We start from the raw sequence: 25,334 nt of genomic DNA on the forward strand, positions 1-25,334 counted from the left end.
CTTATTTGTTGCCACATAGACAGCCAACCTTCTGACGGATAATTGCGTGGCTTGCCAAACATCAGACAGACCTCACATGTTTCAGCAGTTGGGTTGAGTAGGGTTGAGCGGGATGATCTCGGGGATTAAGCAGAGCTAACAGGACTGTGCTGGATAGTCGTGATCATTTTACTCACACAGACCCATTTATAAGATGTTGGGTGCAGGGTTGGCCTGATAATTATGTATATAAGGAGTCTTGTATGGACGCATATTCTTTTCTTTTAAAATTTTTATTCAAGTGTAAATCTGAAGATGACAATTAAATGATGTTTGCAACTGCTTTTCCCATGCGAGTAAGCACTAAAAATTGCATTTCTGTCTACAGTGGCTAACACATTATAAAATGGAAGAAACCAAGCACTTTAGACGTTTCCTTGTATTAATGCTACGACTTTAACATCTTAAAATGGAGAAACTATTTGCCGTTACATTTCCTCACCATTGCGTTCCAGCTCTTCCAAAATGAGAGTGCAGTTTCTATTTCCACTGTGAACAAGGCATTCTAGTCAATCAAAATGATGTTGGTGGCACATCAGCAAGGACTTTTTCTTGAGGGCACAGTCTTAAAAGTCTAAGTGAATCTAAACGTTTGTGGTACTGCTATTTTAGAACCACAGCTAATAGAGGATACTTATGTCAACACCAGTGTTCTGTTGTCGAGAATTGAAGTAATCATTACCCGACGATGAGAACTTATAGTCACAAGTTCGAATATTAGTGACAGTATGTTTACAAACCGAGCGGCTAGGCATTAGCATGCCTATTACAGAGATGGAGGCTTATAGTTGCTTGTTAAAGTTGCACACCTGTTGCAAGTTTACAAGCAAACCATTTGTAGAAGATTGAAAGAACATGGAGTAAGGTCCTAACCAGTTATCAGAATATTTTGCTTTTTAAATATAGGGTTGGGTCACATGATGGATTTCTGTCCCATTCTAACCCAAAATCTGATGAAGTTTTAGGTAAACATTCTAAATGGTTCACAGCTTTGAAACACCAATGTAAATAGTACAACTTCACATTTTAAAAAGAATTTTTTAAGTTCAAACTTTCAGAATATGCTACTGTAGTTTAAAGTTCCAGTGTTCAGAAGAAAAAAAATGTAGGTTATTTTGGTGAGTCGAAGCAAAAATCCCACAAAGCACCTCTCGTACCTGACTGTGCGGTAGTGTTCCCATGGCAGTCTGGTGGCCTGTTCGTAAACAGCGTTCAGCGTGTGTAGTGGTGAACCCCACAGGGCAGTGAGGTCTCCGTCCCTGCGTGCTGCAGGGGCTGATGGGAACCGCTGGTTTCCCACTAGAAGACACAGCCAGAGGGGCCCTGCCCCCCCTCGGGCTTAGCACTCCACACTCATGGGCTATTTAAATATTTTATTAATGTCAGTTTTTAATATTTGATTAAAACGGAGGGCAGCGCTCCTCTCTGCATCTGGTGGCGTGCTGCAGAGTGGAAGCATGTGTCGGGGTTGAGTGGCACACGCCGTTCTCTTGCGTGTTTTTAACATGCAACCAGAGTGTCATGTGTGAACGCTGGAGCCTGGAAAGGGGCCAAGTATGACCAACAACACGTTCCTCTGGAAGAGTCGGCTCTATCGTGTCTGCATACGTGTTGGGGAGTGTCCCATTACAAACACACACACCTCAAGCTCTCTGTGAGAGTGGACTGACTGGTAGGGCTGTTGTGGTAAAGATGTGCTGGTTCGCAACCCATCAAAGGCTTTTTAACCTTTTGCTTTACGTGTCACGTTTGAAGCTTAAATTATCGCAGTGTGTTCTTGTCCTGTGTGGGGCTTGTTTTGAACTCTGAGGTAAATTTATACCGTAGGCAGCCACCAGCCTTCCCTCCCTCGTTTTATCCACTTCTCTCACCTCATTTCCTGTGGCTGTCAACAAGTAGCCCGAAGAGATGATTTTGTGGTTCACCAAATGTAAAACTTGTGTGCGTGTGCAGGCCCGCGCAGGCCATATCTGGAGTTCCTGGAGAAGCCATGTGCGCTGACTCATAACGCTCGGTGCCTCGTTGGCTTTGCCGTGCCGTCGTTGCTGGGAACAGACCTGCCCGAAATGGAAGGCGCCCGCGAGCAATCACGTTCTGCAGGTTTGTGGTGAGAGTGGACGTGAAGGAGGCTTCCATGGATGCCGAATGCTGTATGAAGCTGCGCGGCTGAGAAGAACGAGAGCAACAAAGAAGTAAATGTTCATAAACAAATTAGCCGGTCCACTGCCACACCACAGCGCCTGTGTTTTGATAACTGTAACCTCACCAGCATCACAACCTGCTGGCTCAGAACCTTCCGGAAGCCGATATTCTCTTCTGACATAATCCTATTTCCACACCTCTTGAGAAGGTCTACAGGGAGAAAAGAAAAAACCAAAGTGGCAGACTAATTTATTTTACGTGACGTTGCTGTCGTTTCCTGACAGGATTTTGTTATGCTAGCTGTCCTAGCAGGAACCGGGTGAGGAGAACGGCCGGTTAGTTTGTCTAGCCAGACACGCCCTGCTCACGTTGTTCTGGACAGGCGATCGTTGCTCTGCATCCTGCTCACCTGCCCTGGCACACAGACAGGCTGTGATTTTAATAATCACAGTTCTGCTCAGGCTGTTTTGATTGAACCACTCCTGCCGACGTGGCGTGATTATTGCTAATGCGCCACGCACCACAGCATGGTGGCCGTTTCAGATGTTGGAGCTCGGAGTAGACGTGAGACCACACGGTCGTCTTTACGGAAATAGTTTTTTTTATTTATGATGGGCCCAGTGTTTAACGATGTCTCCAGGCAGATGGGTTTGACCTGGCACGGACTGCTCTGTGTAGGGCAGCACTTTCCTGGTTTCTTTCCTTGTGATGGAGACTCATAGGAACTGTTTATTCAGCAACATTTTGTGCAGTACGATGTTCAAAACGAAGTGCACCGGTGGCAGCTTCTGTTGGTACACTGTGTGTGTGTGTGTGTGTGTGTGTGTGTGTGTGTGTGTGTGTGTGTGTGTGTGTGTGTGTACAAGCAGAACAGGTTGGTTTGGGGGTGAAGAGGTAGGGTAAAGATGCCAATTGGTGAGTGTGTGCATTTTTGTCCATCTCTACCTGTCTGTCTGGATGGCCTTGATTTACTTTTTCTAAGCTTTCTCATTTGTCATTTTGTTGTTTTTATTATCTAAATATCACAGTTTGTGTATTCCCTCTGTGCCTTTGTGTTGTTAAGCAGTACCTGTCCAGCCTGAACCAACACAAAGGAAACAGGCCACACACACACACACACACACACACACACACACACAATGCCAGGCCCAACCCTCTCTGTGTATGTGTGCTTATCTCACAGGCTGTTTTTTCTGCACTTCTCTTCACATAATTTTTTCGGTTTTCTGGTACTTCTCCTGTGTTTCCTTTTGTATGATTATTTTTCCGTGTGTACACTTGCTGAAGTCTGAGGAGGCAGAAGTAGGCTAATCAATTCAGAGCAAAGTCAATACTGCAAAGTCATTCATTCACACACACACACACACACACACACACACACACACACACACACACACACACACGATTAAGGTATTTGTGGCGCATCTATTCCTGTTTCAGTAGTGATACAAATGTCCCTTTTGACCCCTCACACGGAGACATCCACGTGCTGGCTGGGGTTTCCTCACTTCTGTTGTGGACTAGAAGGTCCTGGTCCTCACCACTCATCAGGGTTATACCATTCACCTGCAGAAGCGGAGACAAAACTAACGTTGTTTGTGGAAGAATTCAGCCCTGCTCCCCCCTCCTCCGATGTACACCCAGTAAAGGGCATTAAAAAGTTGTCAGTGTAGAGTTTAAGTGGAGGTTACAATCGAGACAAGAAAGTAAGCCTGTGATCTCCCCCTGAGTGGTGCACGTGTCCCACCCTTCCACCACTGCTGCGTGGCACGTGTGTCCCACCCTTCCACCACTGCTGCGTGGCACGCGTGTCCCACCCTTCCACCACTGCTGCGTGGCACGCGTGTCCCACCCTTCCACCACTGCTGCGTGGCACGCGTGTCCCACCCTTCCACCACTGCTGCGTGGCACGCGTGTCCCACCCTTCCACCACTGCTGCGTGGCACGCGTGTCCCACCCTTCCACCACTGCTGCGTGGCACACGTGTTCTTTCCCACTTGGTGGAAGGCGGATATGTAAACTAGTCATAAGCCAAATGCTTACTGTCATTCTCTGAAAGATCCGTGTGGCGTTCTGACATTTACAAGGGGACGTTTTTTTTTGTTTTGCTTTTTTTTTTTGTGGGTGGTTTTTGAAATGTTTTGAAATTGGAAATGAGCCCAAGTTGTCACACTTCACTGCCAAACCCGACATCTCTCATCATAAGTGTTCATCACATGTCTGTCTCTCTCTCTCTCTCTCTCTCTCTCTCTCTCTCTCTCTCTCTCTCTCTCTCTCTCTCTCTCTCTCTCTATCTCTATCTCTCTCTCAAAACAGAGTTCACAGTGTTCTTGTATTCTGCTAAGCGTCTGATGGTTACATTACATTCATACAGTCATTAGTCATCCATTAACTAGTTAGGTGTTTAAAGCATATTCAAAGATATGCTTTCACTCTTTCGGACTGATTTTTATTGTTATTTTTCTTTATTGGTGAAAACTAAGCATGAACACGTCTGGTGTTCTGATGTCCAAACACCAGATGTTGTTGTTCATCATGCTAATGATGTAAATGGTGGTGTGTGTGGTATTTTAGCTACATCTTCCTTATTTGTTGTACACCATCATATCATCATACATTTCTGTATTTTGTTTAGCTTGATTTGGCATTTCGGTAGCACCTACATGTAGAAAACTGCAGCAGTTTAAGTGTTAAAGTGGCTCATTTTGCATTTGGTTCTTCTTTTTGGGACACATCTGGATTCATTTGTATTTTCATCAGGCTATTCACTTTCTAATTGATTAACATTGTCAGTCATTTTGTCTGTCATATCCTCCTCCTCAACAGATCAGATTTTGTTGGCATGTAAGCTAACAGATGTAGCTTAAACATTGTTAAGCAATATATAGTTTCACAAAATGCAAAAATTCTATTTGATATGATACGGAAGTATCATATCTTGATGCGTTTCAATATACCGCAAATAATAATTAAAAAAAACGTGGAGATGGATGCCTTATGTTACCACGTTTTTCACATTGTTTATACATTCACATTAGGGCTGGGTATTGATTCAAATTCCAAGAATCGATCCGATTCCGATTCTGAAGATTAAGAATCGATTTTTTTCGATTTAATTCGATTTAATTTAGATTTAATTTAAAAGTTTAGTGTTATTAAAAATGTATTTGAGCTGTTTCCTGACTGTGTACAGAAGCAACATGTTAAAACTATTATTATATCAATATTAATCAGCAAATAGTTACTGGTATTTGGGAGTTACTGATGGCTGGAAGACTGGTGAAAAGGGTAATCATAAATCTACCTTCAAGAAAGGTAATCCAGGACAATAAACAGAGGACATCTTTGAGGTGTCTATCTGCAACAGTGGACTCCTACTGGGACACTAACCAGTGCATTATTATTATGATTGAAATAATTAAGAATTCACCTCATTTTAATTTTATTTTAAAAGTGCTTACACTTAATAAACTGAAAGTATAAAATGTAAACGTGTATTTTTCTTTAAAGTGAGAATATAAGAACAGAACTCTCACGTTACGGTCCCCGACCCCTCCGTTTTGGGCGTGTTAACGTCGTCTGCGTCTAATCGTCTACGTCGGTGTATCTCCGTGGGTGCGGGTGCGTCTTGTGATAGTCCTCACCTGTGGCTATCAGAGATTCTGGTCCATATTGACATGATAGCATCACACAGTTGCTGCAGATTTGTCCATGATGTGAATTTCCCGTTCCACCACATCCCAAAAGTGCTCTATAGGATTGAAATATGGTCAATGACTGTGAACTCAATGTCTCGTTCAAGAAACCAGTTTGAGATGATTCATGCTTTGACATTATTTTGCTGTTTGACATTATTTTGCTGGAAGTAGCCATCAGAAGATGTGTACACTGTGGTCATAAAAGGATGGACCTGGTCAGCAACAATACTCAGGTAGGCTGTAGCGTTGACACGATGCTTATTTGCAGACATGTATAAAGTATTAGAGACCCATACTTGAGTAAAAGTACAAGTACTCTATCAAAAAAGTGACTTGAGTAGAAGTTGAAGTGATCTTTAAAAACTTTACTTAAGTGGAATTACAGAAGTATTCAGCATTTTTTGTACTTAAGTATTGCAAGTAGTTTATTCTAAAATGTATTATTCAAGTACTGAAAGTAAAAAGTATTTTTAAAAGTTTTTTATATACTATCACTTACAAATCAAAGCTGTCAAAGAAAACAAATACAAGTGTTCTGTGGGTAAAAACTGGGCTTATCACTATGTCCCGCTGCGTTGTAGGTTTGATGCAGAAATACAAGTTAGCTTTAATTTAGCTGAGAAAACAAGGTGTATTTTGGACGTTAATTCCGTCCGTCAGGTTGGATTAGTGAACCTAGATTATGCTCAAGTGTTGAATGAAGGCAGCAGCAGAGGCAGGATGCGACCGGAGCATGCGCAGTTTTCTCATGAGACATCCTGATCGCTTGAACCGGTGACAGTGCCAGCTAACATGTTTATTATTGTAACGAGTAACTATACAGCATGTAAAAATGTAACGGAGTAAAATGGAAAATATGTTGTGAAGTAAAAGTGGAAGTAGGAGAAAAAAATATACTCCAGTAAAGTACAGATACAGCATTTTAGTACTTAAGTACAGTAGTGAAGTAGTTCTACTTTGTTACTGTATATCTCTGCTTGGTACTAATGAGCCCAAAGTGTGACAGGAAAATATCCCCCAAACCATTGCACCACCAGCCTGAACCGTTGATACAAGGCAGGATGGATCCATGCTTTCATGCTGTTCACACCAAATTCTGTCCCTAGCCATCTGAATGTTGCAGCAGAAATTGAGACTCATCAGACCAGGCAACATTTTCCCAATCTTCTACTGTCCAATTTTGGTGAGCCTGTGCAAATTGTAGCTTCAATTTCCTGTTCTTAACTGACAGGAGTGGCACCCGGCATGGTCTTCTGCTGCTGTAGCCCATCTGCCTCATGTTTTGACATGTTGTGCATTCAGAGATGCTCTTCTGCATGCCTCTGTTGTAATGACTGGCTATTTGAGTTACTGTTGCCATTCACCTCTGACCTCTGGCATCAACAAGGCATTTGTGCCCACTAGGGGTGTATTCAACTAAGGATTTTCATAGTCGAATCTGATTCGTCTGCTTTTCCCTTTAGTCAACTAATAGTCGAATCGGGTTTATTTTATTTATTTATTTTTAGAGCGCCTTAAACGGTCGTTCTCATTCAGGACTTTTTTCCTCTTCAAAGTAAAAACCTAAAACACTTAGATAAATGAATAAACACGGTAGGTTGGCTTTATTCAGCTTTTATTTATTTACTTTTTTTTATGAAACGTAGGGATTAAGCGGTTCAGATAATGGATGGATGGATGGGTTAGAGAACATTAACCGTCAGAGCGCATTTCGCATATCGAACTGTCCGTGCAAAATGTCAAAAATATTTTAAATAAAATATGCCTGCCTGAAAATATTTTTTAAATTGCCACACAACAGCAAAAAAATACAAGGAAAGGTTCAAGTAACGGGGTTTAAAAGCAAACAACAACAAAAAATGTTTATAGACCTACTTGAGACGCACCGCGACGACACAACCGAAACGACAAACATTTTTTTTTCGCCTTACGCGTTTTAAATGGTATGCCATGTTGGTTGTTGTGCGAAATGAAAGACATTGATGACATAAGTTGCACTTTACTTTGTTTGATTCATCTTTATGTTTTTCAAAATACTTTTGAAGTTTTTTAGTAGCCATTATAATCTCGGCAGATGCTGCGTATTCTGTAGCGTGTTCAGCTCCGCTCGTTTGGATTGTGCAACAGCAGGGTGTGATTTATTAATGTGTAGTAAGGAAGATGCCTATTGTTAATGCGCAAACATAATTTTTTAAATATTTATTAACAGAAATGTGGATGATTTTATTTGACAAAAGGCTATATATAACGAAAACAAAGACATTTCATGTAACAACTAATGCTTAGCTGCATCCTTGGGCACCTCCATGCAGTTAGAATGGTACATTCGACTAAGACGTTCATAGTCGACTAGGGGGTATAGTCGACTATAGTCGAATCAGCGACTATTGCAGGTCACCCCTAGTGCCCACAGAACTGCAGCTCACTGGATATTTTCTCTTTTTTGGACCATTCTCTGTAAACCCTAGAGATGGTTGTGCATGTCAAATCCCAGTAGTTCAGCAGTTTCTGAAATACTCAGACCAGCGCGTTTGGCACCAACCACCATGCCACGTTCAAAGTCATATAAATCACCTTTCTTCCCCATTCCGATGCTCGGTTTGAACTGCAGCAGATAGTCTTGGTCATGTCTACATGCCTAAATGCATTGAGTTACTGTCATGTGGTTGGCTGATTCTACATTGTGTTAATGAGCAGTTGGACAGGTGTACCTGATAAAGTGACCAGTGAGTGTATAGAGAATAAACTGAAAAAAATGAAGACTGATTCGAAATAAAAGTGCAGTGGTTCTTTTTGAAGTTAACAGTGCAGCACCACAGGACCTGGGGGAACAGTGCTGGACTCGAGATGAAGCCTCTTCAGATGGTTGTAGTTTTGTTTTAAAAACATAGCGTTGGGGTTTTTCTGAACTGGTTGCATATTGAAACAGCATAATGGCTTAAACGCTGCCTCTCCATGCTGAGTTTTGACCTTAGACAGGGCTAACAGATTAAGTCCCTAATGACTGGAGGGTTCTTCTCAATTCATTATTCAGGAGAATATCAGAAAGATACGCAGGTCCTACACCATTAAGCTATTTATAGATCAGTGATACAAACCTTAATGTCAGCTCTACAGTGAAAGGACTGGAGAATGGAGGTGATGTGTTCTGTTCCTTCACTCCTAAGAACTCTAGCAGCTGCGTATTGAATCGACTAAAGCGGTTTGTCTTCTTTGGTAGTCCCGTTAGGAGGCCATTACAGTAATCAAGCCTGCTAGAGATAAAGGCATGGGGGAGTCTGAGTTTGTCAGGAACACATTTGAAGCCCAGAATGTGTAGGCTTCACTTCCTCTTCTCCCCTTTTCTCAGGAATGAATGGTTTAATGTTTCTAGCAACTTGCCTTTAAGCATTTAAACCAGAAATCCATTCATCAAAATAAGTGTGTCTGCAATGAAGGATGTGGTGAAAAGTCGTTTGGTTAAAACATACTGATTGCATAACGCTTGTGTGTGTGCGCGCGCGCGCGCGTGTGTGTATGTGCGTGTGCGCGCGTGTGGGAATGTTTACCCATGCCAAGGTCCTGTAAGCACACTCCAAACTAACGCCTTTCTAAGGACACTGTGTACACTAGGCATAGTGTACACTCAGAACTTTCCCTCCCTTTTGGCTGCGTGTGTGCGCGTGCGTGTTCAAGCAGGTAAATACAAACATCTCCAGGACGCCCATTACCACTATTGTCTCCTGGTTTTCCAACCTTGCATGTTTTCAAAGCTCACCAGTAAACCAGAAAAGTTCAAATATGTAAATGTAAACAATAGTAAAACTACACTTTTGTAAATGAAATTGCTAAATTCTTTTTTTTTATCCCCTTTTCTTAATGTCTGAAAGGGCAAACTGCTTTGCCACCCATGCATGCTTTATGTAAAGCAGTACCTGTTCTTGATTGGTTGGCGGACCCTCTGACCAATCAGACAGCGACACCGGCCAATGAGGGTGGCGGTTTAGAACCAGCTGGATGGAGTCGGCAGCACCTCTGCAGTATGGAGCCAGGACCAGTTCCCCACACCCTGCCTACTTCAGCTCATGGAGATCTGGGGTTTTGGAGTTGAGTGAGGATTCAAATCCCGGATTAGTGTTTAGAAAACCAATAGGTCATTATTAGGTAGCTTGAAAACCTTGCTTAGATTGCTATAGTCAGGTCTGTCTTTTGGAAACACCTTTACCAGTTGGTCTACCTCTAGAATCTTTGTATTGGCTGGTGTCGTGTTTCATCAGGGTCGAAGGAAGGTGGGGCTGTATTTATTCAGGCTAAGGAAGTCTCCCACCAGGCCTTCAAATACCAGAAACTCTTAATATGTTCCTAACACAGACGCTGCTGTTCTTGAAGCGTTTATTCATTAACGGCTCCCCGAACGTCTCCTACGGCGCACGGACTCTGCCTGGCGTCTCCACATCCTGTGGCTACGGAGACGTCGTTGTCCGTCTTGTGGGGGTGCCCTAATGACCCCGAGGGGGAGGGGATTACTCCGCTCTTGGGCGGACTGGCTGAGTAACAGAGTCTTACGAGTCTCAGCACGCAGAGATGGATGTAACATGCAGCTACACCAACTACAGTCTCCAGATCTGCCATTTTTAACCTGACCTAAACACTTTTAGCCTGACCTTTTTTGAGTACTAGAGACCACTGGGCTAGAATAAATAGCTTGGTACGGTATCGGAGTGTGATAAATACACACACTAATAGGCTCACCTAGATTTTGCAGTAAATTGTAATGTCTAGTCCACAACTCGCCACACCACTGGTGTAGTCTGAAGTCAGCTGATTTACGTGTCATGTGTAAACATTTAATGTCCTCATCATTACTGGCCTCGGGTTAGGGTTTGGACCCGAGGGCGAATGTATTTCCTTGTGCTCGACACATGAATGTATACCTTTAATCCTTTTAAATAGTAATAAATAAATAGTTGGTGAAAACACTTGGGTGTGCAGCATAAAAACTGAGCCTTTTGCAAGAGAAAGAAATCACTGGAAAATGGGCATAGTTGTTTATAGACCTACTCGACAACTTCTGATAGGATTATCAGGCCTGGAGCCCGTAGGCAACAGACACAGCAGTCACACCTAATAAACAGGCAAAACATTATGATTAGAAGTAGGATGGAACTGAGAAATTCAATCTGACCACTCTGTACAGAATGCTGCTGCGTTGGAGATGAATGGATAGTTTTACCAAGGACCCTGGACCAGAACACACTGAACAACATGTACTGCCCTGTCACTTGCTCCATAATCATCAGTTTCACTGTCCCCGTTTCTAGCGGCTGCGTGATTAGAGTGTGTGATTGGCCGGACTGGGTGATTAGAGCGTGTGATTGGCTGGGCTGATTAGAGCCTTGTCTGGCTTCAGGACAGGTGGCTGGCAGGGAGCAGGCACACCTTATTTTCGTTAGCATATTCACGTGTGTGTGTGTGTGTGGCTCTGTAGGCCATAGCAGGGCAGTGCCTAATAATGTCACAGAGAGAGCAATAATTTGACCACTGTTGGGCAGTTATGAAATCCATCTGTCAGTACTATGCAGTCCGCACATGAAAAAGTAACTCCTCCATTACAGCTCCGTCACCCTCACGGAGATGACTTCATTGGTAGAGGTGTGATTTAAAAGCATGACAACTATTAAGATAACATTGTAACTTAACAAGGATCACTTCACTTTTCTTCCCTTTTCCTTCTTCTGTTTTTTAATGGTTCTGATTGCGTGAGCGCTTCCCATGACTGCTGTCACACTGAAATAGCATCAGCATTGAATGTAGACGATGTTTATTTAAAGGTGTAAAGTAAGTCCCATGCACTGCGTTAAGACCCTGGGTGTGTGTCTGTGAGCTTTTACGGCATTCTCTTGCGAGATCTCTCTACCTTCATCCATGCCTTTGTCATTGGCAAAGTTCTTAAACAGACTGGTCCATGGTCTCCTAGAAGAAGAGTGCTCCAACGACCTCTCCACACGTTTGCTACGAAGAACTTGGTTCTCTCATTCTGGAGCAACCTGGGATGTTGGAGTCTGAGGAGACGGCATGGGCTGGGGGTTCTACCCAGGACCAAATCCACATACTGTTTACTGTTGGAAATACAGATACATGAGTACATGCTGATGCACAGTGTAACAGTATTTGATGACTCGTATTATTATGCTCTAGAGGAGTGACTTGTTGAAGTAACAGTAGCGTCTTGTGGTTGTAAAGAAGAATCCCTTCAGTTAGACGCGCTCGATTCGTCATGTGATGTTAAGAAAACAGGAAGCCTTAAGCAAGCGGTAAATATTGGTTTGTTTACTGTCTCCAGACGTGCGTCCAGACCTTTGTTCCAAGACTGTGTGTCTAGCCTCTGTCATTTTCTAGTGATAGTCACAATCCAAAGCTCAGTGGGGAAGAGTGTTTAGTCTTTGACCCTGACTGTGTGTGTGCGCACGTACGTGTGCGCACTCATACATTCACCTCCTTTATTCCAGCTATGAGGGGAGTATGATCAGCTCTGTGCAGATGGGCAGAGAAAACTGAACTGTGTGTGTGTTGAGAGGGTCAGAGAATGTCTGTGTCTGCCTCCGTCAAACAGAACCAGTGTCTTCACTGGAAAGATATAAGGGGCTGTGTACACACCCGTCTGCCTCTGTCCGCCTGTCTGGCTGAACCAGTGTCTTGACTACATTAGCTGTAAGGCACTGAGCACTTCACACACGTCTGTCTCGCTTTGTGGTTCCAGTCTCTTACAAACTCTAGAGTATTGATCCTGTTCTGAGCCTCTGTCAGCATTCATGGACACACACACTCTCACACACACACTCCTGATTGACACGTACACCAAACCCAGCTGGGTCTGTGATCAGTGAGTGATCACACTAGCTCTGTATTGCTTGAAATAAACAGACTGCAGAGTGTGTGAAGCTGAAAATACCAACAATGAGGAGTGTGTACAGCTGTCGACTTCAGTGCGTCCCAGTTGCATGTTATGCCAATCATGGCTCAACCCCACAATCTGCCCATGAACATGGTGACTTTTGCATTTGATAGGACATTGTGTGCTTCACTGTGACCCTTGACCTGTGTGTTTGTCTCTGCAGCCCAGAATGTGACGGTGGAGGAGATTCTGAACGCATACAAACAAACCTGTCAGAAGCTCAACTGCAAACCCATCCCTAAAGTTCTCCTGCAGATCCAGGTACCCACCCTCCCACACACACACACAGAAGCGCACACACACACACACACACACAGAAGCACACACACACACACACACCTTCGGATCCCTAAAGTGCTCCAGAAGGTCAGGGTGTATCTCCTGCTATGGTTCTGCCATTTGTACTGTGTTTTCACACACACATCAGTTTCATCTCCAGAGCAGTCAGAAGGCAACTCCCCTGCCACACACACACCAGGTCAACACTGTTTATGTTGTGCTTCTTTGCAAACAGCATGGAGCTGTCACATAGCATTTCCCAGAATGAGAGAAACGGGTTTGACCACTAGAGGTGTTGAGCCAACAGCAGGTGTCTTCCCTGAGTCTGCTTGGGTTCAGGACACCTTTCTACACACCTCAGGGAGCTGCGCTCTCCGACCTCCATCTGACCCTGCACAGCTGATGAGAGCTGGCGCTATGTGTGGATGGATCCTTGATCGGCTGCTTCTGTCTTGAGTCATGGAGAACTAGGGAGAGGGAGGGAGAGGTTAGACCTGTCCACGGTTTGCATAGAGAAATTCATGCCAGCTAACACGCAGTATCACCTACCAACCAGTACAAGGTCTCTCTCTCCACTCCTTCCGATTCTCCCTCTCTCTCTCTTTTTTTTTCTCCCCCTCCCCTTGTCTTTCTCTCTCTATCGCACCTTCCCTCTCTGGGTCACACGGCCCATGCTCCATGGTGTCCATGTAGTTCTGACTCCTTCACTGGTATGACAGGGTTGATATGAGGGTTCTGTGGATCAGCCACCCTTGGTGACATCTCCCTAATTCTGTTCAACATGTGCCCCATATCGCTCTTCTCAGTGTAGTGTGTGAGTGTGTGTGCACCTGTGTGTGTGTGTGTGTGTGTGTGTGTGCGCGCGCATGCGTGGGTGTGTGGTAAGCAGAGAGGGATTCAGTGTAGCTCACACTCCGTTGTGGAAAGAAACATCAGTCTGCTAAAGCTCCCCAGTGGCTCATGGTAAATTTCCACAGGGATCCTGAGAGTAGAAAATAACGGTGTGTGTGTGTGTGTGTGTGTGTGTGTGTGTGTGTGTGTGTGTGTGTGTGTGTGTGTGTGTGTGTGTGTGTGTGCGTGTGTGTGTGCGTGTGTGTGCGCGTGTGTGTGCGCGTGCGTGTGGGGTGTTTTTTTCCACACTGAAAGGTTACTTTGGTGTTTGTTTTCCTGCTGTCTTAATCACTTAGTCACCCCAGGAAAAAATTACTTCCCAAAGTGTCGGAGGGGAGGAGCTAGTGAGAGGTGGTTAGGGGTGTGGCCTGGAGTGGGCTGGTACCTAACTAAATGCTCTCTTTATTTCAGGTCTTACTGGACTTGTTCCCACATTCTGTATGATTGTACCCTGTGTGTGTGTGTGTGTGTGTGTGTGTGTGTGTGTGTGTGTGTGTGTGTGTGTGTGTGTGTGTGTGTGTGTGTGTGTGTGGTTAGAATATGTAGACTGCATGCTCAAGTTCCTTACTGAATTGTTCACTGACCTAATCACTTAACTAGAAATGTTCTCAAGGTGGTTTTCCTTACCACTACCGCTGAAACAGATTTAGTGCTTTAGTTGGGGCTGTCGGTAAACGTCCTGTATTATACTGTTGAGTTTTTGGTCTACGGACCTCTGTGCCAAGCCTTGTAGCTGTTAGGTGTAGGACAGTCCTGCTGTTTGGAAAGAGCTGAAGAACCGATGTCGTTTCCAGGCCTGCGGCGAAGAATCCTTTGTCTACCGCCTGGCAGTGCCAACCAGATTGCTACTACCTCTGATTTGAAGGGATTCCTACACTGCCCAGTGTGCCCATCGAGGGGAAGTCGTTTCTCCCCTTCTCAGGTAGCGGAAGAGGTGAGAGTCACATGACCGAGTGTCCGAGGGCCCCCCTGCTCCGCCCACGCCGCCATATGACAATAAGATTGACTCCAGCTTGGGCCGGTGTCCGTCTGCAGGTAGCTCCGCCCCCTGTGGAGTTGCCAGCCGGACAGCCGTCGAGAGACCCACGTGAGAGAGGGTTTTGAAGAGATAGAGGTGCAGGATGGTGCGTGTCTGCCTGGGGGGTGGGGGATTTCTCTGCTAGTTGTGTGTTGAATGTTTTGTCGTCAGTGGCGCTGAGGCGCACAACCTCACCGTGTCCTCACTGATCTCAGACACACAGTAATACACACAGGGCCATGGAGAGGGGCACATTCAACATGCCAGTGCTATGCATTTCATATTCTCTCTCTCTCTCTCTCTCTCTCTCTCTCTCTCTCTCTCTCTCTCTCTCTCTCTCTCTTTCACACACACACACTCGCACTGTCTGCTGACAGAAGACCTGATGGCATGCAGCCAGGAAAACTGTGGTATAATCCTGCGATATTAAATCTCAGAAGTACAAAGCATTTTTCTTTGCTAAAGTGAGTCAGTGGAGGAAGACACAGGCCATCTGCCCTCTCCACCCGCCCAGAATGTTCTGGAACGGCAACCTTGTGGATGACTGATTCTTACACGCAGATATTTTCATTTTCATCCTGACAGAAAACATAAAACAAACAAAATAAATGGGTGTCCGCGTGCCTTATCTGGTTCCTGAACTTTATAATTATTCCAGATTCACACATGTAAGGTTGTATTACTCTGTCTTCTTCCATGGATCCTTATATTCAGCCCTGTATCCTTTCTAATGTGGCGGTATCGTATTTTTGTGCGTTTGTTAAAGACCTTTAAATGTAAATGTGCCAGATTTGTCAATTGTGATTTTCACCCCAACCAAAATTTGTCCTCCACACCTAGGCAGCTGTGGTGCACACATGCCCAGAGCGGTGAGCAGCCCTAGCCTGGCGAGCAGTTGGGGTTAGGTGCCTTGCTCATGGGCAACTCGGTCATGACCTCAGGTCTGGGAATCCTACCCACAACCCTCCGGTCACAAGACAAGTTCCCTAACCACCAGACCATAACTGACCATTTACTTACTTGGGAAGCTCTCTATATGATGATGTCTGGTTCTTTAAGTGTACATATCTTTGGCCGTGCCTATGTGAATGTGTGCATGTTTGTACATGTGTTATGAGTGCAGGCGTGCAGGTGTCTTTACTCTGTAAAGGCATATTGTCATATCTGAGATCAGCTGTATTGCTGCTTTAGAGGTCAGCAATATTACTACTACAGCCAGATGCTGTTTGCAGACCAGTAGTGAATGTCAGAAAAGGGCCCACCAAACATCTCTGTACATGCTCATGAGCATTTAGGAACACAAGTCTAGTATGTGGGCTGTTTCCATCGTAATGGGGGCTGTGTGGGGCTGTGTTCACTGTGTGCATGTGTGTTTACCAGGGTTCCCACGGGTCCTTGAAATCCTTGAAAGTTTGTGAATCTGAAAAAATAAGTTCAAGGCCCTGGAAAGTTATTGAAGACGGGCATAAAAAGACAGACGTCCTTGTAGGTCCTTGAATATATATATATATTTTTGGGGGGGGGGGCTAAAATATCACATGGATGAATACCACTGTCAACAAATAACAGGGGAATCACAGTTGGCAGGAAGTAAATATTTAGAAAAGATTGGTATGAAAAAAGGTATTTTTGTGAAGAATCTTTTAGATAGTCATGAAGTTCTTTTAAATTTCTCATCCTTTGTTGTAAAATGTGATCTGATATAATAATTGTTATAAAGATTTTAAGAAGGTCTGCAAAGTGATTCCTTTAGCATTGAGTCAATTAATCAAAAATGTCATTTTATATTCAGAATTTACTGTTTCGATGCCTATGTAAAAAGTGGATGACTAACTTATTTGACACCAAGTGTAATAACGAGATTATCAATAATGGTATGAGACAAAACATTTACTATGAATAAATGTATAATAGAGATTTTTTTCAAGAAACATCCTAATTCAAATTATAAAGCCACAGTGGCTTTTGTTCATTCCAAATTTGTCAAATGGCCCATATCCTATGGTGGCTCTGAAAGTCCATCTCGCTGCCAATTCATCAAAATGACAACGCGTGCGCTACATTTCAGAAACGCACTGCAAATTCTGAAACGCTGCAAATCCAGCCACAACACAACAGAAGTGTTTCTGGACTCCATAGACTTTTAGCCATAAACAACAGTTGTGCAATACAGTTTCTCATTACGTTGAATGGGACTTGAATAGAAAAGCTTTTTAAACGTAGCTAGCTAGCTACATTTTAAGAGCTTTATTAAGTCACCTATCTAGATATTTAGATAAGTAGTGTTAAATGGGATTTTTTTTATCAGGGTTTTTAGCATTAGTTTCTGTCTAAATACCTAGCTAGATAGCCACATTCAAAGAGCATTTAGCTCTTTACCCATGATATAAACAGCAACTACCTAGTGATAAGTAAGCGATTTTTTTCATGGATGAACTAAATGATGCAGTATGTGTCAAAATGATTCACCAAAATAGACTAAACATAGCCGGATAAGAGATTAAGGGAATAACACTAGTTTTTAAACTAGAAACTAGAAAGAGTTGTGTTAGCCAAGATGTGGGAACCCTGGTTTACGTGCCTGGGTCATTTCCTGCGTCTTTGTTCTAATGGACCGCTCAGGTCACTGTCATGTACCGTGACTGTCCAACTTGAAGAGTCTGTGGTTTCCAAGGAGACTTGTAAAGGAATATTCTGCCTGAAACGTGCTGTGTGATTGCTTAGACTCTTCTGAGGGATGTAGCCAACATCACTCCACTGAGTCTACAGTCTGGTAAATAACCAAGATGTGATTAGCCTCTAAATGAAGACAGCTTGAAAAACTGCAATAAACCATAGTTCAAACAAGCATGCCAGAAATCACGAATGCTTGTAATTCGTCAAAATGGTTTCCAGCCGCTGGTTGGGGGCGTCTGATGGGCCTGCGTCTGATGGGCCTGCGTCAGATGGGTGTTCACGGACGTCTCACCGCATGTTTGTGGGGATTGTACCCCTTTGCTGAATGGGGATGTTTTAACCCCGGATGTTTGGGTCAGGTGTGCTGCTCTCCTGAGTTCAGCGTGAGAAACGTGATCCTTGGAGAAACGAGGGGTCTTGGTGGTATGAAAAGCGTGATCATCCTGGAGATTGTGCAGCTGTGTTACAGTCTTGTGCTAAGCTCTGAGAAAGTGTGTGTGTGTGTGTGTGTGTGTGTGTGTGTGTGTGTGTGTGTGTGTGTGTGTGTGTGTGCACACCGATTGGTCCCGGATCCCTTTTTTAATCCTACAGCCAGCTGAACACACACACCCCACCATCCACATAAGCCGACATTGCAGAAATGTTCACATTCATTTCCCATTCATGTTGAAGCATGCACCTACACACAGGTCCAAGCCCCACTCACACACTCCCTGAGCTATGTGTGGCTCCAGGGCAGGCTACGGGGACACGCCTGTCTGCTCTCACCCCCTGCCATCCTCATGGTTTCACGCTTTGCTAATTCTCACTCCAAACGCCCTGGAACTCATTGTACAATCTCCTGCTTTTATCTGTTTTTGTAGGACTTGACGGAGCTGACGCAGAGAAACGAGTGCCTGGACCTTAAAGGTGAGGTCTGCACCCTCCCCCTGTTAGGGGCTCTGGGTTTCATCCAGCCCCACCACCAACCCACACCAGCACTGTACATCCCTCCCCCCCCTGTTCACTCTCATCACTGATTTGCAGTTCAAAAACGGATTACTCTGTATTATCTATGGCGGTGCTGAGTCACAGTGAGAAGTGATTAATCTAGCAGTGGAGTTGAGGTTTTTTTCTGTGTGTGTGTTGTGTGTGATTGTACCCACCCCCCCAGGAGAGAAGTTGGACTACAAGGCTTGTGAGTCTCTGGAGGAGATCTTTAAACGTGTGCAGTTCAAGGTGGTGAACCTGGAGCAGACCAACCTGGACGAGGATGTGAGTTCAGCCCCACTGCTAAGTGTTGATGTCTTTGCCATACAAGTCCCAAATACTGCTCTGAAAGTTGCACAGCTGATCCACACTGATCCCAGCCACGTGCCAATTGCAGCTCCACTCTGACACATTTGACACGTTTGGCTATTGCGCATTGACGGCCGGTTGTCTGTTCCTTTTGGCGATGCGTTCACAGAGCGGACGTGTGTGTGCTTTATTTCTGTAAGTAACTAACCGCACAGCTGTTCCAATGTATTGCCCTCGCTGTAGCCCCATAAAAGCTGTAGGTCTGGTCTGGGAAAATCTTTAGCTGAGAAATTTGCTCTTTCCTGGGGGTGACATGGCTGTTTAGTTCAGGGCGCTGAAGTACAGTACTGAGTGAGAAATAATTTAGTCATGACGGAGACTCCTGCCTGAATCGTTTGACCTCGAGTGGAGGTGTTGAGGTGTTGCCATCAGCTACAGCTCTCCTGTGGCTTAGTCTTTAGCTGTGATGCCAGATGCAGGCCTGCACAGTGTCTTGAGTGTTTGCACGCTGTCGTAGATGTTAAACGCCCACCCTGGTTGGGGGGGGGGGATTGGGGGGGGGGGGGGGGGGGGGGTCAGGCAGCTCTGTGTGAAACGCTCAGGGTTCAGGCAAAGTGAGAGCTGCTCTTGGTCTGTTAGTCACGCCAGATGGGCTCATCGCAGACAGAGAATTCTAAAGGTTCAAGTTGAGTACATACATCAGTGAATGTTTTTGGTACATGTACTGATTGTTGTATATTACTGAGAGTAATGGTATCGTGTGGTCAAATCCTGTGATACATCAGCAAATATCGAATCGCCAAGTCTTACCGATGGCAATCAAGTGAAGCCTGTGCTGTGTAGAGGTTCCGCAGGCCTGTGGAGAGGAGCCTGAGGCAGGAGGGAGAGACCACACCTCCCCTCAGCAGGAGGCTACAGGCAGGTGCTGCAGGTGGTCGTCTTGGTGACCCAGGTGCCCAGCTGGGTGTTGCGTGTTTTCAGGTGTAAAACGAGACTGGTGGTTTAGGTTTGTGACTGGGGGCAAAATGAAGGGAATGCGTTAATGTAATCATCTCCACATGACAACGTGTGCGGGCGGGCGGGGCGGGCAGGCGTGCGTGTCCGCGTGCGCGTGCGCGTGCGCGTGCGCGTGTGTGTGTGTGTGTGTGTGTGTGTGTGTGTGTGTGTGTGTGTGTGTGTGTGTGTGTGTGTGTGTGTGTGTGTGTGTGTGTGTGTGTGAAATCACTTTCTGCATCTAATAGTGTTCACTGCCCACCCTTTTAAAGTCCTCTCAAAAAAAGTCTCTCTCTCTCTCTCTCTCTCTCTCTCTCTCTCTTTCTTTCTTTCTTTCTTTCTCTTTCCTGGGTCTGTTTCTCCTGTGCCTCTCAGGGAGCGTCGGCGCTGTTCGATATGATCGAGTACTATGAGTCAGCCACTCACCTCAACATCTCCTTCAACAAGCACATTGGCTCTCGCGGCTGGCAGGCCGCCGCCCACATGATGAGGAAGGTGAGAGTGGGAGGGGCTTATGCATCGGCCGTGCTGTCCCGTCCTCCTTCCGTCTGTCCCGGGGGCCGCAGTACTGCCATGGCATCCGAGCTGCTGTTTGGGCCTCGCAGCTCCACTGATTGCTTCCTGTGGAAGTTTGACATGGTAGCTGAAAGTGTGTGTGTGTGTGTCCGTCCATCCAGACGAGCTCGCTGCAGTACCTGGATGCGCGGAACACGCCCCTGCTGGACCACTCCGCTCCGTTCGTGGCCCGCGCCCTGCGCATCAGCGGCTCCCTGGCCGTGCTGCACCTGGAGAACGCCGGCCTGTCCGGGCGGCCCCTCATGCTCCTGGGTGAGAACGCGGCTGGCTGGATGGAGAGAGGGAGGTGGTGATGGAGTGAATGCCAGAGGAAAGGGGGAGGGTGGTGTGGGAGGGGTGTGGAATGGAGGAGGCGGGGCATGGGGGCAAGTGGGAGGTGCAAGTGGTAAAAAGGGAAGAGTATGAAGACACACGTATATATAAACCCCCAACATATCATGTATACCAGTGTGCAGGCCAGATAGCGCAGTAAATCCAGACAGTTTAGTGTGCCTAGCTCTGATCTAACCGGACAGGTTATTTCCAGGAGACAGGGTGACCTCTAAAGGCGGGTTCAGACAGACGGTCCTGATGGCAGAGATCCTCCACCCTGCTGGGTGTAGCAGCATCCCTGTTGTAGCACGCCTGCTGGGTGTATGTAGCACCTTCCTGTATCCTCCCTGCTCCACAACACCTTGATTAACTGCATAAGGTGTGATAGATTAGGCTGGCAGGTGTGTGTGTGTGTGTGTGTGTGTGTGTGTGTGTGTGTGCGTGTGCGCGCGCGTGTGTGTGTGAGAGAATTGTGCAGGGTAATCTCTGCAGTTTTGACTACGGTTGTGGCCTTTTTTTGTGTCACTGTTAGAATGTTAATGACTCTTGGCTGTACTGTGTGTGTGCACATGTGTCCACAGCCACAGCACTGAAGATGAACATGAATCTGCGGGAGCTCTACCTGGCTGACAATAAACTCAACGGCCTGCAGGACTCGGCCCAGCTGGGCAACTTGCTGAAGTTCAACTACAACATCCAGATCCTGGACCTGAGGAATAACCACATGCTGGACTCTGGTAGGAGAGAGCAACGCTGCCTCACAGGTCTGGGGTCAGGTGAGGGAGAAACCTGCTGTCTCACAGGTGTGTGTGCGCGTGTGTCCTGTGCAGGATTGGCGTACGTGTGTGAGGGCCTGAAGGAGCAAAGGAAAGGCCTGGTGACCCTCGTGCTCTGGAACAACCAGCTCACACACAACGGCATGGGCTACCTTGCTGCGGCACTGGTATAACACACCATCATCATCATTACCACTCACAACTGACAGTAGCACACCAGCATCACCACCACCACCACCACCCACGCAATGGCAGCAGTTACCTCACTGCAGCACTGGGAGAGTAACTCACCGTTATGTCTCTCTCAAACGCACGTGCGCTCTGCCTCCACACGTTTCTCCATCCACATACGTGTCCATAAAGACTGTAGGCAGATCCACATATAGACCTACTTCACTCCCGCTGCATCCCTGAACTTCCTCAGTGCACCATGCACACAGGCACCTGTGATCCTGTACTGCTCCAAGTGTGAGGGAGCCCAAATGGGGTTAGGACCCTTGCACACGGCTCTCCTGCTCAATCCGTGATCCACGTGTGTGTGTCTCTCTCCCTCTCTCTCTCCCTCTCTCTCTTTGTCTCTCCCTCTCTCTGTCTCCCTCTCTCTCTCCCTCTCTCTCCCTCTCTCCCTCTCTCTCTCCCTCTCTCTCTCTCTCTCTCTCTCCAGCCTTGCACCCAGAGCTTGGAGACGCTGAACCTGGGCCATAATGCCATTGGTAACGAGGGCGTACACAAGCTGAAGGACAGCCTGATTGCCAACCGCTCGCTGCTGCGTCTGGGTCTCGCCTCCACCAAGCTCTCCTGTGAAGGTGAGCAGCCTAGCCACGCCCTAGGGAGGGGCCACCCCCCAGCGCCCTCTCTGAGCCCTGTGTGCGCGTGTGTCTGCCCCAGGGGCCGTTGCCGTGGCGGAGTTTGTCGCCGAGAGCCCGCGGCTGGTGCGGCTGGACCTGCGGGAGAACGAGATCAAGACGGGGGGCCTCATGGCCCTGTCCCTCGCCCTGAAGGTCAACTCCTCGCTGCTCCGCCTCGACCTCGACAGGGAGCCCAAGAAAGAGACGGTAGGGAGGTGGGGGGAGGGGCCTCCACGTGTTTCACATCCACTCTTTGTAAAGTGGTTGAGCTGTAATGGCTTATAAAGTTTTTTTTTTAAGGGAGGTTATTATAAAGTAGGTTTATTCTTTTAAGAATGCCTTTACAGCACTAAAGCAGTAAGCTAGTAGAAGTTAATCCCCATGAGAAAATTGAGTCTGCATTTTACACATCCATGGTAGTACACACACACACACACACACACACACACACACACGCACGCACTATCTTGTGCAGTGTGTAGGGGGTGCAATTATGGGTTAGGTGCCTTGCCCGAGGGCAGCCTTCCTCTCTGATGGGTCATAGCTAACACCCCCCCTCCCTCTTCCTCTCCCTCTCTCTCTCTCTCTCTCTCTCTCTCTCTCTCTCTCTCTCTCTCTCTCTCTCAGGTGAAGAGCTTCATTGAAACACAGCGCGCCCTCCTGGCCGAGATCCAGAACGGCTGCAAGCGGAACTTCATCCTGGCCAAGGAGAAGGAGGAGTCGCAGCTGCAGGTGAGCCAGTCGGCCTCCATGGCCGAAATTGCCACGGAGGAGACGCAGGTGGAGGAAGAGGAGGAGGGGCCAGCCACGGCTGCAGGTCCCCAAGATGGAGAGAAGTCCACAGGTGAAGTGGATCCGGCAGAGGGTGAGAAACCCATCCAACACCAAGACGGGGAAAGTCAGATGGCAACCGTGCAGGACGATTCCGATTCGGATACCGATGAGGAAGAGGAGGAGGAGGAGGAGGAGGAAAATGGCATCGAGGTGACGAAAAATGCCGCCCAGACCCCGCCCCCGGTCTTGGTGATAAATCCAGTCGTCAGTGCGTCCCAGGCCAGCCTGGCTCCACCTCCTACTGCTCCTGGCCACACCCCTGCCTCCCCTGAGGTTCCGGCCTCGGATTCGGGGCAAGGGGTGAAAGAAGCAAGCGTGCCCGCTGTACCCGCTGCAGCCCCGCCCTCCCCTGGCCGCTGCATCTCCGTGTCCAGCCCCGGTAGAGGTCACAAGATCTTCATGGTGACCCGCGTGGAGAGCCCGCCCGAAAAGCAACAGTCGCTGATAGAGCTGGCCAGGAGTCTCCAGGGGAGGGAGCCAGAGAGCAAAACCCCCACGGCACCTGCCCCATCTCTACAGCAGCCCAAACAGACCCCCTCTACAGCTGAGAGGAGTGGGGAGGCGTCCGATTTGTCCCCCGAGACCTCGGAGCGACCTCCACAGGCCCCGTCCGCCGCCTCCTCGCAGCCTGACCAGACAGGACAGACTTCAGTGCTGCTGGCAGGAGCCTCACCTCAGCCTGGCACAGAGCAGCTGCTGCCTGCAGCATGCAGTGAGCGTGACCAACACCAGGAGGCAGCAGAGAGCAGAAACACTACACAAACACTGCCGAGGGATGAGGGCGTGTGCACTGGGCAAGCTCAGAGCCAGCAAACGTCAGCGCCCGCTGATGTGGGGAAACCTCTCCGTGAGGCAGTGACACCGCATCTGGAGGAGAACGTTTCTCTGTTTGAACGACCACCAGAGGGCGCTGTTGCCGATAATCCACTAGTTCACCTAGCTGTTAGCTCAGAAAGTGACCAGCAGACCAAGACAGTTAGTGACCAGCAAATGGGGCCTGACCGTGGCAAACAGGAGCCAGTAAGGATGTCGCAGGATTCGGTGGAGGAGAGAGGAAGCGTAGAGCTGGAGGTTGGAGTAGGCGGAGATCTGATGCAGCGAGACGCACACCAGGCCGCTGAGCTTGCCCAGGCACAGATGGCCAAGCATGAGAGCAACAGCCAGCAGCAGACAGGCTCTGAGCCCACTGCAGAAACGACGGCCGTCCCCGAGCGCCCCCTGGTGGAGCAAGATGGCATTGTGTCCACGGGGGCGGAGTCTTCAAGCAGGTCTCCCTGCCAGAGCGGCGCAGAGGAGAACGAGGGTGTTGGCACGGAGAGGGCTGTCCTGCCCAACGGCCTGAAGCCCGAGTTCGCCTTCCATCTGCTGGAGCCGGAGGGTACGAAGGCAGCCCGTTGCATCATGGAACATGGTGAGTTCCAGCAGGATTGAGATTAAGCAGATTGGGGCGGACTGCAATGACGAGGATTAGGGACTACCTTGTGCATGTTTTTTTGCATTCACTGTGTCTGTGCGTGTTTTACAGTGAGTGTGACTGCTGAGCTCAGTTGCGGCCAGGATCTGGAAGAGCTCCTCCTAGAGGCCAGTCTGGATACAAGCAGAGATGCACCTTAGTGCTGTAGCTACGGTAACCCAAATCTTTTCTTTAATCATCAATTTATTTGTTTATTTATTTGCTTGTTTGTTTCTTGACTTTTGCTCAGTGCTAGTGTAATTTCTATTTTACTATCATGTTTAATAGCCTAGCAAACAGTTATAGAAGTCATTCTAAATGAAAGATTACCAGTGTCCAGAGAAATGTGTGTGTGTGTGGTAGGAATTCCAACTTAATTTGCACGGTGTCTGATATGTAGTTTTATTAAATTGCAGCATGTCTGATGTGATTGTTTTACAATGCACCGTGCCTGATATGTAGTTTTCTTGCCTCTTTTGTGGGCAAGCATCTTGTTTTAGCTTCATTAACTGAGTATAAGGAAATGTTTGCGTTGACATGATCGTTCATTTTCTGATCTGTGATGACACCCCAATCTGCAGCTCACC

General features: G+C 46.9%; 1 protein-coding gene across 1 annotated transcript in view; it reads left to right on the forward strand.

Annotated features, from left to right (window-relative positions):
* The window catches only part of ppp1r37 (protein phosphatase 1, regulatory subunit 37), a 34,771-nt gene that overhangs the window by 8,276 nt on the left and 1,161 nt on the right, over nucleotides 1–25,334 (forward strand). Inside the window, exons 2-12 of the mRNA XM_076994365.1 lie at nucleotides 12,977–13,074; nucleotides 18,541–18,586; nucleotides 18,831–18,931; nucleotides 20,324–20,443; nucleotides 20,626–20,776; nucleotides 21,418–21,573; nucleotides 21,667–21,779; nucleotides 22,277–22,418; nucleotides 22,501–22,667; nucleotides 23,088–24,705; nucleotides 24,820–24,921. Coding sequence (XP_076850480.1) covers nucleotides 12,977–13,074; nucleotides 18,541–18,586; nucleotides 18,831–18,931; nucleotides 20,324–20,443; nucleotides 20,626–20,776; nucleotides 21,418–21,573; nucleotides 21,667–21,779; nucleotides 22,277–22,418; nucleotides 22,501–22,667; nucleotides 23,088–24,705; nucleotides 24,820–24,908 — 2,801 coding nt within the window. The 3' untranslated portion in view covers nucleotides 24,909–24,921. The remainder of the gene's footprint in view (nucleotides 1–12,976; nucleotides 13,075–18,540; nucleotides 18,587–18,830; nucleotides 18,932–20,323; nucleotides 20,444–20,625; nucleotides 20,777–21,417; nucleotides 21,574–21,666; nucleotides 21,780–22,276; nucleotides 22,419–22,500; nucleotides 22,668–23,087; nucleotides 24,706–24,819; nucleotides 24,922–25,334) is intronic.

The sequence above is a fragment of the Brachyhypopomus gauderio genome, chromosome 2 (genome assembly GCF_052324685.1).
Source record: "Brachyhypopomus gauderio isolate BG-103 chromosome 2, BGAUD_0.2, whole genome shotgun sequence".
NCBI lineage: Eukaryota > Metazoa > Chordata > Actinopteri > Gymnotiformes > Hypopomidae > Brachyhypopomus > Brachyhypopomus gauderio.